This window comes from Zea mays, chromosome 5 (assembly GCF_902167145.1).
Source record: "Zea mays cultivar B73 chromosome 5, Zm-B73-REFERENCE-NAM-5.0, whole genome shotgun sequence".
NCBI lineage: Eukaryota > Viridiplantae > Streptophyta > Magnoliopsida > Poales > Poaceae > Zea > Zea mays.
Window position 1 is genome coordinate 212678866 of NC_050100.1, and position 17537 is coordinate 212696402.

Genomic DNA, 17537 nt, shown 5'->3' on the forward strand with positions numbered 1-17537 from the left:
GCGGAGACGCTGCCCTCGCTCGAAGTGGTTCCGCGGGGGTTTCTGATGTGACCGTTGATGGACGGCGTACTGTTGGATTGCGGGTTTCCCGAAGCGTCGCGCCCTGTCGGATTGCGGGTTTCCCGAAGAGCCGCGCCCTGCCTATAAAAGGGGGCGGGGCCGGCGCTGTTTGAACTTTGCCTTCCGCGCTCCGTGAAAACCCTAGCCTCCCGCCGCCTTGCTGCTCTTCTTCTTCCGCTGCTCCTTTTTCTCGCCGGAGTGCTGGCTCGAGTGAAGCAAACCGCCCGCCGCCGCCGACGGTACGTAGCAATGCCGTCCTCTTCTTCTTCCTCCGACACCGCGCCCCCGGCCGCCGCCTCGTCTGAGGAGACGTTGAGTAGCGTGATGGTGGAGGAGTTGCGCGCCGGCGACTCTGTTGATTTTGGTGTGTCACGGATGACGTCAGCCCGCGTTGAAGATATGCAGCGGTTGGGCTACTTTGGCGGCGGGGTTGCTCGTGCTCCGGGGACGGAGGAAGTCCCCGAGCTGGAGGGTGAGTTGGTCGTTTTTGAGGCGTTCTTCGCCGCCGGTCTCCGCTTGCCTGCGCACCGGTTTGTCGGCGAAGTCCTGCGTAGATTCAATGTTCAGATACATCAGCTAACACCGAATGCCATGGTGGCGCTAGCGAAGTATGTCTGGGCGACGACTTCGTACGGCGGGCAGCCGTCTGTTGAAGTTTTTGCGAAGAATTATTGTTTGCATTGGCAGAAGAGGATGGTTGGGGACGGAGTTGCCCAGTTCGGGTCATGCACATTCACGCCGAAGACCGGTAAGACCACAATGCCAGTAGTGGAGTTGGTTCCGTGCGCCCGCAACAAGTGGGGCAATTGGAATGAATTTTGGTTTTACGTTGCGGAGGGTACTGTCGAAGGCCATAAAGGTCTCCCTGTGTCTGAGATGTGCTCTCATTATTACTCTGCGTATCCGCCTTTTGAAGTGGCAGAGGAAGATGCAGACGAAGGGGCCCTTCGGTGCGCCGCCGGTCAGAGCAGTGGGCGTGATTTAGTTGAAGAGTTTGTGGCGTATGGGGTGTGGCCCTTGGCGCACGGTTGGGTGCTGGGCGAAGTGTGCCCTCGCCAGATGCCTTTTCACGGAGGAAGGGTTGTGCGAAGCCCTGCCTTCGCACTGAATCTGCGGAACCGCGACCCGGCTGCCTTTGTGCGCGACGCGGAGGACGGGGCCATGCGGCTCGTGGGGCGTTACGTGCTGAGGACGGAAGGCCAGCGCAGCTTTGATATCCGCGGGTCAAATGACCGTCTGAACAGGGTCTTCGAATTAAATCAATTGCCGTACGATGGATATCCTGGTCAAGACGAAGCCGACCGCCGTGGGAAGAAACCGGCGGTGGAGACAGGAGACGACCCTGCGCCGGCGGCCACCCCTCCCTCGAAAAAGAGAAAATTTCTTACACCAGGCTAGAGTACTTAAAACTGTAAATTATAACTTCTGATGCAACAAGAAGTCGACCGAATCGAGGCCCACTCGAAGTAGTCTGAACCAAATTGAATTGGTTGATGTTTGATACAAAGAACTGTTCTTGAGTTTGTGTATATTATTTTTCTCTGAAAATCAGAACAAACGTTCTTAGACTTGAGAACCAGTTGGAAATACTTGCTCACCTAGCATATCTTGGCAAAATTGTAGAGCCAACTTTGCATATCCGACGTCATAAACAACAATACATAATAATTTGGCGATGTTAGTGATGTGATGTCCTCATGCAGAACAAGCAACAAATCGACACAAAATCCTTTCGTCGTCTGGCATTATCTCCAATGGAATGATCTCTGCCTCTCTTTCGAGCAATTGCATATAGAGAAACATAATACTAATAACATGCTAAATCATGAAATGTACAACCTCCGTCCAAAAATATAATTCTTTCTAGCCCACTTTTTTCCGTCCACATTCATTCAAATAATAATGAATATGGACATACATGCAAATTGTATGCATATGCTACTTATGAATATATGATTAGTCTAAAACAAGTTATATAACAGAAAGAACTTGTGTTTTTTTATAGATCTAGAGACCTAATATATATATAAGGTATAGCGGTTAGAGAATGAAAACCCTACCGAGAGTTGTTAATGTATTAATATAGACAGAGTAATTGGGCCAAGCCCATTACACAGGGTATACAAGTAATTACATGAGGATTGACCCAAAACCCTAACAAGGTTGCTAACACCCCTTCAGCCTCAACTCTTTCCTGTACAGGTGTTGAGACTGTATCGAAACTCGGCGAAAACACACAACGGCAGCCTCTTGGTGAATATGTCTGCAAACTGTAACATGGTCGGGACGCTGAGAACGAGAACGTCACCGGTGGCGACACGTTCGCGGACAAAGTGAAGGTCAATCTTCACATGCTTCGTGTGCTAATGTTGCACGGGATTGGTGGAGAGGTAGATCACGCTTAGGGATGAAAGCGGGACGGGAAATTCCGTATCGTCCCGTTTCAAATATTGTTTTTCTCCGATCATTTTCGAATTTTTCGGGAACCGATTAGAAACGGTACGAAAACGATTTAGCTAGTTTTACGATCGTTTACGTATTTTTCGTTTCTGAGTCATGTTAATACTGCTTTTTATCGTTTTTATATAATATAAGATACATGTAGCATATAATTTATTTAAGTTACAGACTTTTGTTGTGTTCAAGTGAATGAGTAAGAGAAAAACAAAACCTATAATTACTCTAAATAATATGAATGATGAAAAAGAGTTGTTTGTGTATTTTATATCTTAAAAATTAGGCAATACGTCACTTTATTATGTGTTTGTGGAAACTACAAAATATTTATCTTTCTGACCAGAGTTTATCGTTTTCAAATAACCAACAATTTCGATCATTTTCGATTGGTTTCAACCCTAACCGCGTTGACGTTGACGTAGTAAACGAGGGTGGCGCGCTGGAGGGAGGCTGTGGAGCTCCTGAAGAAGCTAGCAGAGGAAGGAGGCCTCGGCTACACCATTGGCCACATCGCGGTACTCGGCCTCAGCGCTGGAGCTCCTGAAGAAGCTAGGGAACATGTTTGACTCATGCATGCATTCCTTTTTTGCGTGCATAGGACGGGTGTCGCACCCAACAGCCTGGTTGAGTCGGTGCGTTGGGTTGAACCACGTTGCAGGGTGGTCGGCCTGAGCTTCCTTTACCTATTGGAAGCCCAGAGCTCCCGTTATACCTGTCCTATATATATATATATATATATATATATATATGCATAATATTCTAAGTAAATAGGGTCTAAGCAAGTAGAAATTAAATATTATAACTGACTTACACTCAAAATAAGAAACTATACAATTACAAAGGGGCTCTTACACTTAACTTTGAGATGTCTATCACAACACACGTCCTATATATAATTACTTCTATCATGCCCTTAAATTTGTGTGAAATATAGTGGTATAGTGTGTTGTGATGTATATCATTTGATATTGGTGACACCTTCCTTATACAGATATGAGCCATGAATAGGGATAGCAAAATTCCTGTGGAGTCAGGCCTCGTTGGAATCCGACCATTCAAGGTTGGAATCCGACCCATTCGAGATATGTACAGGGACAGTTTCTCCCCTACGCCGCTAACAAGGTGGGGTCCAAAAATTAATGGGTCGTGTACGAGGAAGAAACTTACCCCACAAGGCTCTATTGGGATCCGATAAGAAACTCTAGTGTGTATTTGCGTATATTATAAGCTGAAACAATTGCGACTTGTAATTTATGATTTGTATTATATGGTTGTTAATTGTTTTAGAATTATTTTGTTCTATTGTCTTTTGATAATTCATATATTTTTAATTATTATTATCCAATAAATGTTTATTTTTTGTGTTGGTACTCTTCGTGGGGCCCCAAATAATGGAAAACAGGGATCCACACGGACATGGATGCGGATATGTTTGTTCCCGTTAAGATAAACGAGACGGGGGCGGGGAATGGGTTTTGGAGAACAGGGTGGGATAAGAGACTAGTCTCTGATCCTATCCCGCCTTGTTGCCATCCCTAGCCATGGATAAATGCCACTTTTGTACACATTGTAGAAAGATCTCAACAAATATCTACATCTAAAGAACTTCAAATTTATTATGACAACAAATATCTAAGAGCTTGCCCCAATAGAAGTTATAAACAAGTTGTATTTTGAAATATTGGACTCTAACATAAAAAATATGCTCTATCAAAGGGTATATTTTAAAAAATTTATCAAATAATTATAGGACCCTACCTCTCCGGTTCTAAATATAGGACCCTATATACCAGAGTCGTATATATTCTCATTTTTACACTATTTTTAACCTTTTTCCTATATAACATGATTTATTTTTTAATAATATGATATAGAACTAAACATTAGAGTTATAGATGTTTTTTTGGCCCTAAACAGTTTAAACCAGGTCTTATTTAGGCTCAATATATGGTGTTTTGTTGGAGGTGCTATAGGCTTCATAATTCATAATTGGTTATATGGTTGTTGACGTGGTGGTGCAGCGACACGATACAAAACTGTGAGATATCTTCGACAGACTATTTATTTTATTTTATATTTCAAACTCCACTATATCAATAATACAGTACAAACGCAAGCTAGAGTCGGTATCACTTTGTCCTCTTGGGACTGCCGCATTTTGTGGCAAGCCTCCCGAATAATCGTCATGAATTGCCACATTGCCATCTTCTAGTACGAAAGAGCTTGAAATTCCGGGATAAATCTCAGTTCTGTCAGGGCGTAAACTCGGTTATCGGAGCACGGCGCAAACCCAAGAAAATCAATGCCTTGGCCACATTTCCCGCTCTTTTGTTTCCAATCTTGATCCCGAAACATCAGTCGAATGAAGCGAACAAGGGCTACTAGGATTGCCGAAATCAACCCTTCAGCTTAGAGCGAGGCAAACGCATATACGTACGTAAGCCATTTGTTCTGTAGGACGACAGATCATCACATAACACATATTGGGACGAGAAAGGACGTGTGCACGTAGGGGTCCAGCACTCCAACCATGGTGAGCCTCTCCAACGGCATCCTGGGCGCCCTGAACTTTATCTCCCTCCTCGCCTCCGTGGCGCTCATCGGCGCGGGCGCCTACGTCCTGGCGCAACCGGCCAGCGAGTGCCAGCGCCTGGTGCGGGCGCCCGCCATGGCGCTGGGCGCCGCGTTCCTCCTGCTGTCGCTCCTGGCTCTGGCCGGCGCGTGCTGCCGCGCCACGCCGCTCCTCTGGGCGTACGTCGTCGCCATCTTCGTGATCCTCATCGGCATGTTCGTGGCCACCGCCTTCGCGTTCGCCGTCACCAACCGGGGCGCCGCCTCCGCCGTGTCCGGGGCCGGGTACGGGGAGTACCGGATCGCGGACTACTCCGACTGGCTGCAGGACATGGTCGGGGACTATGAGACGTGGCGTCGGATCCAGAGCTGCATCGAGGACGCGGGCGTGTGCGGTGGCGGCTGGGCCGGCGGGACCAACGGCGGCGAGCTGTACCAGCGGTACCTGCCGCTCGTTCAGGTACGCATGCACGGAGGCGGAGATCCGCCAGTTGCGTTGCATACTTGCATGGCAATACATATATGGCACCATGCACGGCATACAGTACGTGGGTCCACTCGACATGCCAGAGTGCAAGCATACAGTACTATACACTCCCTCCATCGTATAAAATAAGGTGTATGTGTTTTTTTTTGACAAAGTCTTTATACCTTGACCATTAATTTTTTTTTAAAATATGACATCAACAAATATAAATTGAGCATCGCATTAAAGTTTTTTTTAATACAAATTCAAACATATAACATGCCTACACGAAAAATATTTTTTTTGCTGAATTGTTGATCAAATTTTTAAAATGTTAAATTTTCTAAAAACATGTACACTTTATTCTACGGGGTGAAGGGAGTAATGTGTATACTCTCTTGTGTAATGGCAACGGTGCGCGCGCGGCGCAGTCTGGCTGCTGCAAGCCGCCGGCGTACTGCGGGCTCCAGCACGTCAACGCCACGTTCTGGGCACCCCCGGCGTCCGGCGCGGCCACGGCGGCGGACGCCATCGACTGCCGCGTGTGGAGCAACGACCGGCGGGTGCTGTGCTTCCAGTGCGACGCGTGCAAGGCCGGCGTGGTGGCCACCGCCAGGCTCCACTGGAGGACCGTGGCCGAGCTCAACGTCGCCGTCCTCGTGCTCCTCATGGTCGTCTACTCTCTCGGCTGCTGTGCCATCCGCAACAACCACAACCGCCGGTACTACTACTGACACGTCGTCGTCGCTTCCGTTCATGGCGAATGATGTTGCTCCGGCGGTCCGGCCCGGTTCCGGAGGAGATCAGGGGGGCTACTTGTGCTTTTGTTTGGTTAGGTTTCAATGCAGTACCTGTTGGTAACGATCTGCTCTGATATTTGACATTACAACGAAACACGTTCGCAAAATTAGCAGCTAACTAGCTAAGGAAGGAATGATCCATCTGAACTCGGAATTCTGCGCAGATGGAAGCTCAGCCAAGAAGTCCATGTTGGCATGACCCTCGATCTCCGTATTTTTGGACCGGAAAAATCCGGGCTGTGAAGCATGCCATTCCATTCCTTGTTCGTTTGGAGGCCTGGGTTTCCGGCCTTTTGCACACACAGCCCATCTACATATACATCGCTCCCTCTCTCCATCGCCAAACCACGTTTCCATGACTGTACTATAGTGACTAGTTGCCCTGGTCACCGCCATCACTGTCGTCGTCGTCGTCGCCATCGCCCATGGCCCCATCTTCGTCGACCTGGAGTCGCTCACGCCACGGCCCCAGCGCGCGACCGCGTCCAGTCCTGCACCGCTGCACGCCGAGGCAATCTAGCTCGGAGCCGAAGGGCTTCAGAGGGCGTCGCTCTCCGTGGTGCGCACACGGCCTAGAGACCGGAAAAGCAGATTGGGACTTGGGAGGCCTCGACACTAGAGAGGTGGATTAACAGTAGCTGGCGCTAGCTGCAACTGCAAGCCTGCAACTCTGCAAGCACTCGGAAGTTAGTATCAAGTTGAGATGGGTCCCTTTCCTCTTTCTCGATCACGTACTGTTGCTCTTACTCGGTCAGCTAAGCGCTTGAAAAGTCAAGGCGTGCATCTCTGGGAAAGTCGGAATCGAGGAGCTCTCGTGGCTCAAAAGCCAAAGCTGTTTCTGTTTTCCCCGTTGGCAAGAATTGATAGATTCAAAGCACCTTTGGCATTCGGGGGTTCTTTTAAAAAGAAATAGAAGTACTGCTTTTATAGAGCAAAACTGCGGGTCCCTAAGGGGGTGTTTGGTTTCTAGGGACTAATGTTTAGTCTCTTCATTTTATTCCTTTTTAGTGTATAAATTGCTAAATATAGAAACTAAAATAAAGTTTTAGTTTCTATATTTAGCAATTTTGGAACTAAAATGGAATAAAATCTAGGGACTAAACATTAGTCCCTAGAAACCAAACACCCCCTAAATCTGTAGTACGAATGTTCGATGTTCCATACAAACGAGACAGCCAGACAGCGGTCCGATCCTAGTTAGACAAAAAAAAAATATACTAAACTGGAGGAAGTCATCATCTGATATCGATAGCGCTTGTGACGTAGTCCCGTCGTCTTCTCGTCTACGAATAACTCCCTCATGAAAGAACTATTGTTTTTTTCTTTATATCTCCCTCCGTTCAAAATATAATTTGTTTTATTTTAAACATATATTCATTAATTGATCTATTAGTTTGTATGTATATCTACACTCATTACTATTCATTCGAACGTGGATGGATAAAAGAGGCTAGATAGAACTATATTTTAGGACGATGGAGTATGAGGGAATTGTTCATATCTTCATATCATCTTAAGTTTTTGGATTAAATCGATCGGTACGTGTAACTTAATATGATATCAAAATCAGAGATTATGAGTTCGAACCTGTCTACCGCTAGAACGAGATCTTTGGTTTAACTTTTAGATTTTGAAGGACAAAAACCACAACAAAATACAAACCAAACACAACCTCAACAGACCTTGTTGTGTCATCCGACATGCCTCGGTGACGACTCTTCTGAATCTTCCTTGAAATTGCAAATATGCAATTCTCTCCGACCATCTCTTGCCAATGCCTAGTCTTCCTTAGGGATGAAAACGGTCGGTAAACACTAAAACTATTATTGTTTTCATATTTTTTATCGGAAACAAAATCGAAAACGGTAACTCCGTAAACGTAAACGATATCGGTATTTCGAAAACATCGGAAACGAAAGTTTGGTGCGGAAAATACACCGGTAACAGTCAAAATCTAAAATACGATCGGTAAACATATCAAACTTCACAATACAACAAAGTTGACAAAAGATCACAATGACCACAAGTTCACAATTCATGATATAATAAGTTCACTAGGATCACAAATTTATAATATAAAAAATTTACAAAGGTCACAAGTTCACATTATAACAAGTTCACAGACTCAAAGTTCACAATTCACAATATCCACTCGTTCTCAAAGCTCACAATTCACAATATCCACTCGATCTAGCTGGCATGGCATGCTTACTTATGAAATATTTTTTTCTCACATATAGAGTTTTTTCACAACCTCACAAGAAAACCCTAAAACCTAGTGTGTGGAAAAGACAGACTGCCGGCTCTCTATCATTATATATTACTAGTACATAACATATGCATAAAAAAGGGTGGTCCCAACTGCCTTCCAACACAATCCATCCAAAAAAATCTTAAGGCGTCCAAAAAATATAAAAATAAGTAATCCTTATCTAGAGACCTATAGGCAATGCGAAAAATCACATTATGGAAAAATCCAAAAAACCTAAAACACAATTCCGAAAAATTCCGAGACACAATTTTCCAGAAATTTTCGAAACACAATTCCGGAAAATTCTGAGACACAAATCCGGTAATTTCCGACAAAACGGTAACCGAAGGAAACAGTCGGTAAAACACCACACCGATTCCGATACCAATTCCGATAGAAAAATCTAAAAACCGATTCCGTTTTTCGAAAAATACCGTTAACAGTGAATCTGATCGAAAAATTTTAAAATTGGTTTCCGGAATACCGAAAAATACCGAAACCATTTTCATCCCTAGTCTTCCTAGTATTCGCCTCTTCGGGCTGAAACAGACAACGGTACGGGGCACGGGCTCCTTGATTTCGAGCCACATGGATCGATTCGCCCACACCCTGGTCCCTGGAATGTGCAGAGCAAGCCAGCAACCTGAATTTGACCTCGCGACGCACTTCAGAACACTATCGTCGTCAGAATTCAGAAAGAAGACACGGGGTGTTAAAAAATATACACGGTTGATCTTATAATATACAGCACATATTTTCTATTGGATATGTACTTGATGTGAAGATGAATTAGCTGCAAAAAAAGAAAATAGTGCATCCTAAAGTTGAAGATAAGTCCTGAGATTAGATGAATTTCATTTGTCGTTTAAAAGTAAAGCAATAATCAGACACGTATGATTTAGCAAATCTATATATAATACTGTATATTAGTTGCTAGCGGAGATGCTTCGTCGTCAGTTAAACCAGGGAATAGTGAACAATGCAGCGTACCAGGTTCCGTCGCCAAGAGAGAAAATGGCTTTGTCGCGTCGCGCGACGCGCACTTTGACCCCCACGGCCGCCGCAGAAACAACGACTATGAGTACCAGCTACCTGCACACGACACACCCTGCGGCAAGCGTGCACCTTTTCTTCTTCCGTTCCATGCGGCCCTCTCTCCTACCCAAAGCAAGCCACTCGACCATGAAGCTCCACAACATCAACCCGTCGTCTCGAAAGATCTCCGTCGCCGTTGCCACGCCGGTCCTCGTCCTGCTGGCGTTCGCCGTCTTCTCGCTCTACGACATCAACTTCGCTGATAGTTACCAGTACATACGCCGCGCCTCCTCTGCGTCGTCGTCGTCGTCGACGACGACGCCGAGTCTGGCCACTACCCCTTCGTCTTCGACGGTTCCGGACACGTCGTCGTCGTCGTCGTCTCCGATCAACTCCTCCTCGTCTTCGACGTCTCCGGCCGCCACCACCGTCGAGGCCTGCGACCTTACGCGGGGCCAATGGGTGCCGGACGACGTGGCGCCGTACTACACGAACCTGACGTGCCCGTTCATCGACGACCTCCAGAACTGCATCAAGTTCGGCAAGCCGAGCCTCGAGTTCCTGCGCTGGCGGTGGCAGCCCGACGGGTGCGACCTCCCCCGCTTCGACGCGGCGCGGTTCTTGGAGGCCATGAGGGGCAAGTCTATGGCATTCGTCGGGGACTCCCTCGCCAGGAATCACCTCAAGTCTCTGCTGTGCATCCTCTCCCAGGTACGTACATCCCATGCATGTTGCCGTTGGACAGCACGTTGCTCTTGGCGACTCCCACGAGAACATATCTTGTTCGCGTCTCATGGCACGCCGATCCGGCAACTTCTTCTAGTGCCACTGCCACACAGACCACACCACACAGTGGTTGTTTTGTTTGTTTGATTCAGTTCATGTCCTTCTGCTCCTCTACTGCTGAAGCAACGGACGTTCCTATATTAATATTTGTTGCAGGTGTCACAGCCGGTGGAGATCGTCACGAACACGGAGATCGATGTGACGGGGAGGGCCGTCCGGCGAGACTTCCACTACGGCAGGCACGGCTTCAACGTCTCCCTGTTCTGGTCGCCCTTCCTGGTTAAGGCCAACCTCTCTAACGCGGAGCTCGGCCTGGGCCTATGGGACATGCACCTCGACACGCCGGACGCCCGGTGGGCGGCGCACATCGCCGACTTCGACTACATCGTTCTCTCGGGCACCAACTGGTTCTTCCGCCCCTCCGTGTACCACGTGGGTGGGCGCCCCGTCGGGCGCAACAGCGGTGCCAGCGGCGCCCACAACGCGACCGAGATGCCCGTTTCCGGCGCAGTGCGCGCCGCGTTCAGCACGGCGCTCGGCGCCATCGCGGCCCGCGAGGGGTTCCGCGGCAAGGCCCTGGTCCGGACGGTCACGCCCGCGCACTTCGAGAACGGGGAGTGGAACACCGGCGGCGACTGCGTCCGCACGCTGCCGTTTCGCCGCGGCCAGCGCGCCCGGGACGCCGTCGTGGCCGAGTTCCGCGCGGCACAGGTGAGAAAATCGACCCCCTATGCCATGCCCTCCATCTAGTCTCTACGCGGAGGCGGAGACGTGACAAGAATGACTACTAGTGGTTTGCAGATTCAAATCTGATGGCTGTCTTTTGGGCCGTACGTAGGTTGACGCGCTCCGGGAAACCGAGGCGACATCGCATCGAGACGGCGCGGAGCTGCGGCTGTTGGACATCACGGAGGCCATGGAACTGCGGCCGGACGCGCACCCGAGCCGGTACGGACACCCGCCTGGCGGCAGCGTGGAGGGGAGCTTCGTGGTGGACTGCCTGCACTGGTGCCTGCCGGGGCCGATCGACCTGTGGAGCGAGCTGCTTTTCCAGATGCTGGATGCTCATCGATAGCATTGCTCGTGTTGTCTTGACATTGAGTGAGTGGTGCAAAATGCAACTTCTGTAAATTGATGTTTTGGCCATGTCCAGAGCAAAGTAAATTCACTTTTTTTTTGCACAATTATAAGCCTAATATCACACGCACAGTGAGCAGGGTTTTCTGTAGAAGGAACTCAGAAGTGGCAGTCGTGCCACGCACACTTTCACCTGCATCGCCAGCAGGCAATACAAAGCGCAAGCTGCGCTGCACATCCTGCATTTTCTCCGTTCTCCCATCCCTTGACTTCTGAACAAGAAAGCGTCCTGAATCGTATCCGTCAGAACATAGCTGCGTCCGTCGATCATGATGCCACACAAGAACAGCCCGTCGTCCCCAAGGCGATCGCCCGCCATTGCCACACCTATCATCGTCCTGCTACTCCTTGCGCTTGTCTCGCTCTACGACATGACCTTCTCTGATCGTCACCCGCACATCTCCTCCTCGTCGCCGTCTCCGGCTGGCGTCGCCAGTGCCTGCGACTTCACGCGGGGAGAGTGGGTGCCGGACACAGAGGCGCCGTACTACACGAACCTGACGTGCCCGTTCATCGACGACCACCAGAACTGCTTGAAGTTCGGCAAGCCCAGCCTCGAGTTCATGCGGTGGCGGTGGAGGCCGGATGGGTGTGACCTCCCGCGCTTCGATGCGGCGCGGTTCTTGGAGGCCATGAGGGGCAAGTCCATGGCCTTCGTCGGAGACTCCCTCTCCAGGAACCACGCCAAATCTTTGCTCTGCCTCTTGTCCAAGGTATGCAGCTCGGGGACTTGCTTATTTTCTTGCTCGTCTCCTCCAGGCTCCTGATGAGACGCGCCGACCATGTTGCAGGAGGCACAACCGGTGGAGGTCCGGACGGCGCCGGAGATCGACGTGACGGGGAGAGTCGTCCGGCGCGACTACCGCTACGGCAGCTACGGTTTCACCATCTCCCTCTTCTGGTCGCCCTTCCTGGTGAAGGCCAACCTGTCGAACGCGACGCTCGGCCAGTGGGACCTCCACCTGGACACGGCGGACGCCCGGTGGGCTTCGCACATCGCCGACTTCGACTACGTCGTCATGTCAGGAACCAACTGGTTCCTGCGCCCATCGGTGTACCGCGAGGGAGGGCGCGTCGTCGGGCGCAACGCCGCCGCCGCCGCCGCCGGAAACTCGACCGAGCTGCCCGTGCCCCGTGCCGTGCGCGCCGCGTTCCGCACGGCCCTGGGCGCCATCGCGGCCAGCGAAGGGTTCCGTGGCAAGGTCATCCTCCGCACGGTGACGCCCGCGCACTTCGAGAACGGGGAGTGGAACACCGGCGGCGACTGCGTCCGCACACGCCCATTCCGGCGCCGCGAGCGCGAGCTTGGCGCCGTGGAGGCCGAGTACCGCGCAGCGCAGGTGGGAAATCGACGTGCCGTCGATTCTTTGCGACATGGAACGCGGGCATCTGAGTATCTGGCATGTAATGACTTGATGAATCCTTCTCTGTGCTTTAGGTTGACGCGCTCAGGGAGACGGAGGCGGTGATGCGGAGGGACGGCACGGACCTGCTGCTGCTGGACATCACGGAGGCGATGGACCTGCGGCCGGACGGGCACCCGAGCCGGTACGGTCACCCGCCCGGTGGCAGCGTCGAGGGAACTTTCGTGGTGGACTGCCTGCATTGGTGCTTGCCGGGGCCGATCGACCTGTGGAGCGAGCTGCTGCTGCAGATGCTGCTTTCTCGACAATAGCACTGTTCGTGCTACCATTCAAGCTAAAAGATTTTTTTTTTGCCATTGTTCGAAGCAAAGTAACTCGGCATTGTTCAAAGGAAGCAAAAAGTTGTCCAGGATAGTCTTTTCTCTTGCTTTTGGGGCCAGCCATTGCGTCCGGCTCCCGAGTGGTTGACTTCCTTCAGCAACTAAGCTACTTCTTTCTGCTGCAACTTTGCTTATACTATCGTGATCACGATCGATCGAGTCAAAAAAAAAAGGATCGGATACCGGGAATACGTGCAACGTGCAATCCATGATTCCGTTGTTCTTTCCTGGACAGGGAATCGGATCAGACACTTCAGGCTGCTCAACTAAACAACTTCGGTGGTTGAGCTGGTTGACTAATCACATAAAAGAGGAATTAACACATATCTTCGTTGACCACTAAGTTCATGGCAGTGCCATCTTGAGGGATAGTTTGGGAGAATGGAATTGGAGAAGATTAAGAGATTGTTTGGAAGCAAGGGGATTGAGGGACTGAAATCCCCTTTATATTTGATTTTGAATAGGAAGAGCATTTTAATTCCCTCAATCCCATCTAATTCCCTTGCTACTAAACTACCCCTAAGGGCTAGTTTGACAACCCTATTTTCTCAAGTGGTTTTTATTTTTTCAAGGGAAATTAGTTTATTTTTCCAAGAAAAAATGAGAATCCTTTAAAAAAATTGAAGTTGTCAAACTAGACCTAAGTTTAGTATGGCCATCTGGAAAGAAAAAGGTATTCGTTTTTAAGGCTATTAAGTGTCCATTGTATATTGTCACAATATCTAAAGCTGCCATATTATATGAAAATAATTATCACAATGTATAGCATCATTGAATACTTTCCGATCCTCTACAAAATATTATATGATAGTATATGTGAGAATACGAGATGTGGGATATTTTAAAAGTTTCAATGCATATGATTTCATGCCTAAGTAGTATCTCTCTCAAGATATTTTTTTTCTTTTTCCTCTTAACTATCTTACCACATTATTAAAAAAATTATATGACATGTATTAGATGTGTATGATACTATGGATTGAAAATAGACTAAGCATCGGGGCAAGTTTCATCAGAGCTGTAGCCTGAACAGCAGGCGGTAATCCATGGTTCGTAGTGACTCTACTAACAAACAGTAAGATGTCATCTATTCAGCGGCAATCTGTGTCTTGGATCCAGCCATCTTCTGCACATCACAACTGAAAACATCTGAGGTCTGTAGTTGATTTCTGGTTGATAATAACGTGGTGTTTGTTGTTGGTGTCACATACCCGATTCCTCTGTTCCCGTTTCAGAATAGACATCAGCCACCGACCAGGGCTTGACAACCTTTAAGTTTCCCTGATGGCAGAAGTAGAAGTACGCAGCTTCGACTAGTAGGATGTGCACAAACGCTGTATAGCGCACAATGGCTTCTATGGCAGAATACATAAATCATTACACTTCTGCATCCAATTCGATGCAACATGTACAGAATAACAACATGAACATGCGTGTCATGTGTCAATTAGTGATCAAATGAAGCAACACGTCGCTCCAAGCATCGATGGGGCCTGGCAAACACCAGTGCACGCAGTCGATGCCGAAGCCGACCTTCTCGTGCGGCCAGTGCCCGTACTGGCCGGGGTGTCCGTCGCCCCTCATCTGCATCATCTCGCTGACGTCCAGCAGCACGAACCGCCCTGGCGGCGCCGCGCTCGCCGCGGCGCGGAACTCCTCCACCTGAGCGGCGTGGAACGCGGCCTCCGTGTCGGGGAGGCCCGTCTCGCCGCTCCGCATGGGCCGCGTCCGGAGGCAGTTCCCGCCGTCGTACCACTTGCCGTTCTCGTAGTGCGGCGGCGCCACGGTCCGGACGACCACCTTGCCGCGGAACCCCGGGGCCTCCCGCAGCGCGCGGAGCGCGGTCCGGAACGACGCGCGCACGGCGTGGTGCGGCGGCACGAACGTGGCGTTGGGGTCGCCGCAGTCGCTGCAGCCCAGGACGCGGCCGCGCTCGTGGAGCACGACGGGGCGGGTGAACCACGTGGCGCCGTTGAGGACGACGTAGTCGTAGCCCGCGACTTGGCGCGCCCACTCCGGGTCGGCCTCGTCGAGGTACACGTTGTGCGGGTCCATGAACTGCAGCGCCCCGGCGCGCGTCAGGTTCCAGCGCACCAGGAACGGCGCCCAGAACACGGTCACCGTGAAGTTGTGCTCGCGGTAGTGGTAGGTGCGCGTGCAGTGGATGCAGTCCTTGGGCTGCATCTCCTGCGGGTACTCCACCTGCGCGCGCGCGCGCGCGGCAACCGAGCCTATCTATCAGCGTATGATGATCTAACGTTGCAATGCAATGCAACGTCCGCTGATGCTGGTACGCTGCACTGAACCAAAAGCATGTGCGTACCTTAGAGAGGAGGCACATGAGCGACTGCATGTGGTTTCGAGCGACGGAGTCGCCGACGAAAGCCATGGACTTGTGGCGCACGAGGCCGAGGAAGGCGGCCGGGTCGAAGCGGGGCAGGTTGCAGCCGTGCGGCTGCCACCGCCACCGGAGGATGGAATCAAGCCCGGGCCTGCCGTACTTCATGCAGTCCTGGCGGCTGTCGATGAACGGGCATGTCGCGTTGGTGTAGTAGGGCGCGGCCGGGTCGGGCACCCACTCGCCTCTCGCGACGTCGTCACACGCCGCGCTCTTCTCGACCTCGAGGGAGGAGGAGGAAGATGGCGCCGTCGTCTGCACGTGAGACGCGGCGTTGGGCGGCACATCAAGGAGCCGGTCGGTGTCGAGCGACGAGTAGTTGGACGCGGTGAAGGCGACGAGCAGAACGACGAAGAGCAGGCCGGTGGTGGATGCAGCTCTGCGGACGACCTGGCTGCTGCTGCTGCTGCTGTTAGGCTTCATCTTGGAAACTCACGCCGGCTGCAATGAGCAGTCGGTGGTTTCATTTTATGTTTTGCGTGCCGATGATCAATCAAGTAGTGTTCTGCTGTTGTGCCAACGTCGACGTGCAAGAACGTGTGGGGGCTCGATCGGGCACGAATCAGTAGCAGTACCGACAACATGAGGGAGTCAACTCAATACCCGGAAAAAAATTTTCGGGTTGCTTTTCCTTGGCGAGCTCGCACTGTGGTCGATCCATCATGGCATCATCCATGTACTTACTACTGACCTGTCGTGGATACGAGTGGTTGACCCGTAGGTGAAAGAAGAACTTGAAGAGATTACAGGAGAACGAAAGAAGACGACAAGGAAAGAACCACATAGGCTTAGCAGAAACAGAGAACCTGAAGACTTTGTCCTTGACTCAGGAAACGTGGAACTGCTTAGCAGTTCCACCAATGGCGGCTTGAAGCGACAAGGCCACCACATTGTCAACAGAAAGCCGAAACTTACAGCATTCGAAGAACACAGCCAAACAAAGAAGGACCCTCAGCTTGCTCGGAAGCTCTTCCAGCCTGAGAGCAGAGCATTGCGTGATGACGCTAGCACATTCTAATTTCCAAGTCAAAATGTCTTCTAATTCCTGGCTTCATACGGCACAGAGACGAGTTTGTTCTTCGCGTTCGTTGGCAGCTGCGGCGCGCCGCTCGTGGCACGCCTGCCTTGGCCTTGGCCTTGTCGCTCCGCACGTCGACCAGGACGTAGTCTTGCGTGGTGATCTTGTCCAGTGCTTGCGCCGTGGTCAGATCACCTTTATTATATAGCAACCGAACGAAGCAACATGGTGAGCAATGCGAGGCAAGCCGCGATATGTTGCAGCATTGATGAAAGCAGATGGTGGTAGTGTTGCACATTGCCACTAACTTTAGACTATCAGCAACGGTTCGTTCTAGATTTTTTCTTATATATCACTTTTTTACGTCACATCATCACTATTTTATCCCCTATTTTTTTATCTTTGCAGCGGTTCTCTTTATTTTTTCCCCTATACCTCACTACAACCATAAAATATCATTTTCTATACCTATTTTTCATCATTTATCAATTTTTCATATACTAACAATTAATCGTGGACCCGCAACACAGTACAAGGGGAGGAAGCGAGCGCACGCTGAATCCAGAGGGAGAGAGAAGAGGAGAACGCACGGCTACACCGTAGGGGTCACTTTAGAGGGCAGCGGTGCAGCATCTAGGGGCTTCCTGTTGCCTCTACGGAAGGGGAGAGGGAGCGGCCGCGGGAAGCGTTGGGCAGCCTTATAACCGCAGAGGCTGAAGGAGACCAGCGACACGAGGAGGTACGCGAGAATCGTGGCTCAGGCTATCCACAGCGGTTTCTCATAAATTTTTCCCCCTAAATCACTTTTTTGCGT

The 17537-nt window shown here is 50.3% G+C and overlaps 2 protein-coding genes across 3 annotated transcripts; one reads left to right on the forward strand and one right to left on the reverse strand.

Moving 5' to 3' along the window:
- The first annotated feature begins 9631 nt into the window (after window positions 1-9631).
- Window positions 9632-13460, forward strand: LOC100216912 (PRM5N superfamily protein). 2 transcript variants are annotated; one of them, XM_035967757.1, is made up of 5 exons: window positions 9632-10351; window positions 10583-11137; window positions 11265-12276; window positions 12355-12903; window positions 13002-13460. In XM_035967757.1, exons 1-3 carry the CDS (start codon window positions 9683-9685, stop codon window positions 11499-11501), a joined length of 1461 nt encoding a protein of 486 aa, XP_035823650.1. In that variant the 5' UTR covers window positions 9632-9682; the 3' UTR covers window positions 11502-12276; window positions 12355-12903; window positions 13002-13460. The 2 variants fall into 2 exon arrangements, with proteins under 2 accessions (XP_035823650.1, NP_001136770.1); NM_001143298.1 differs by lacking the exons at window positions 12355-12903; window positions 13002-13460 and having other exon boundaries at window positions 9744-10351; window positions 11265-11608.
- Window positions 13461-14464: 1004 nt separating this feature from the next.
- On the reverse strand, window positions 14465-16879 carry LOC109940002 (protein trichome birefringence-like 20). The gene is made up of 2 exons (XM_020538679.1): window positions 15631-16879; window positions 14465-15509 (listed from the first exon to the last, which is right to left on the reverse strand). Exons 1-2 carry the CDS (start codon window positions 16126-16128, stop codon window positions 14751-14753), a joined length of 1257 nt encoding a protein of 418 aa, XP_020394268.1. The 5' UTR covers window positions 16129-16879; the 3' UTR covers window positions 14465-14750.
- Between the last annotated feature and the right edge of the window lie 658 nt (window positions 16880-17537).

Excerpts from the sequence above, each read along its gene's own strand:
- LOC100216912 (XM_035967757.1), top strand. The coding sequence starts at position 9,683 with ATGAGTACCAGCTACCTGCACACGACACACCCTGCGGCAAGCGTGCAC. Across the intron at positions 10,352-10,582 it reads TGCTGTGCATCCTCTCCCAG|GTGTCACAGCCGGTGGAGAT; the intron begins GTACGTACATCC and ends TATTTGTTGCAG. Across the intron at positions 11,138-11,264 it reads CCGAGTTCCGCGCGGCACAG|GTTGACGCGCTCCGGGAAAC; the intron begins GTGAGAAAATCG and ends GGCCGTACGTAG.
- LOC109940002 (XM_020538679.1), bottom strand. The coding sequence starts at position 16,128 with ATGAAGCCTAACAGCAGCAGCAGCAGCAGCCAGGTCGTCCGCAGAGCT. Across the intron at positions 15,510-15,630 it reads TCATGTGCCTCCTCTCTAAG|GTGGAGTACCCGCAGGAGAT; the intron begins GTACGCACATGC and ends GCGCGCGCGCAG.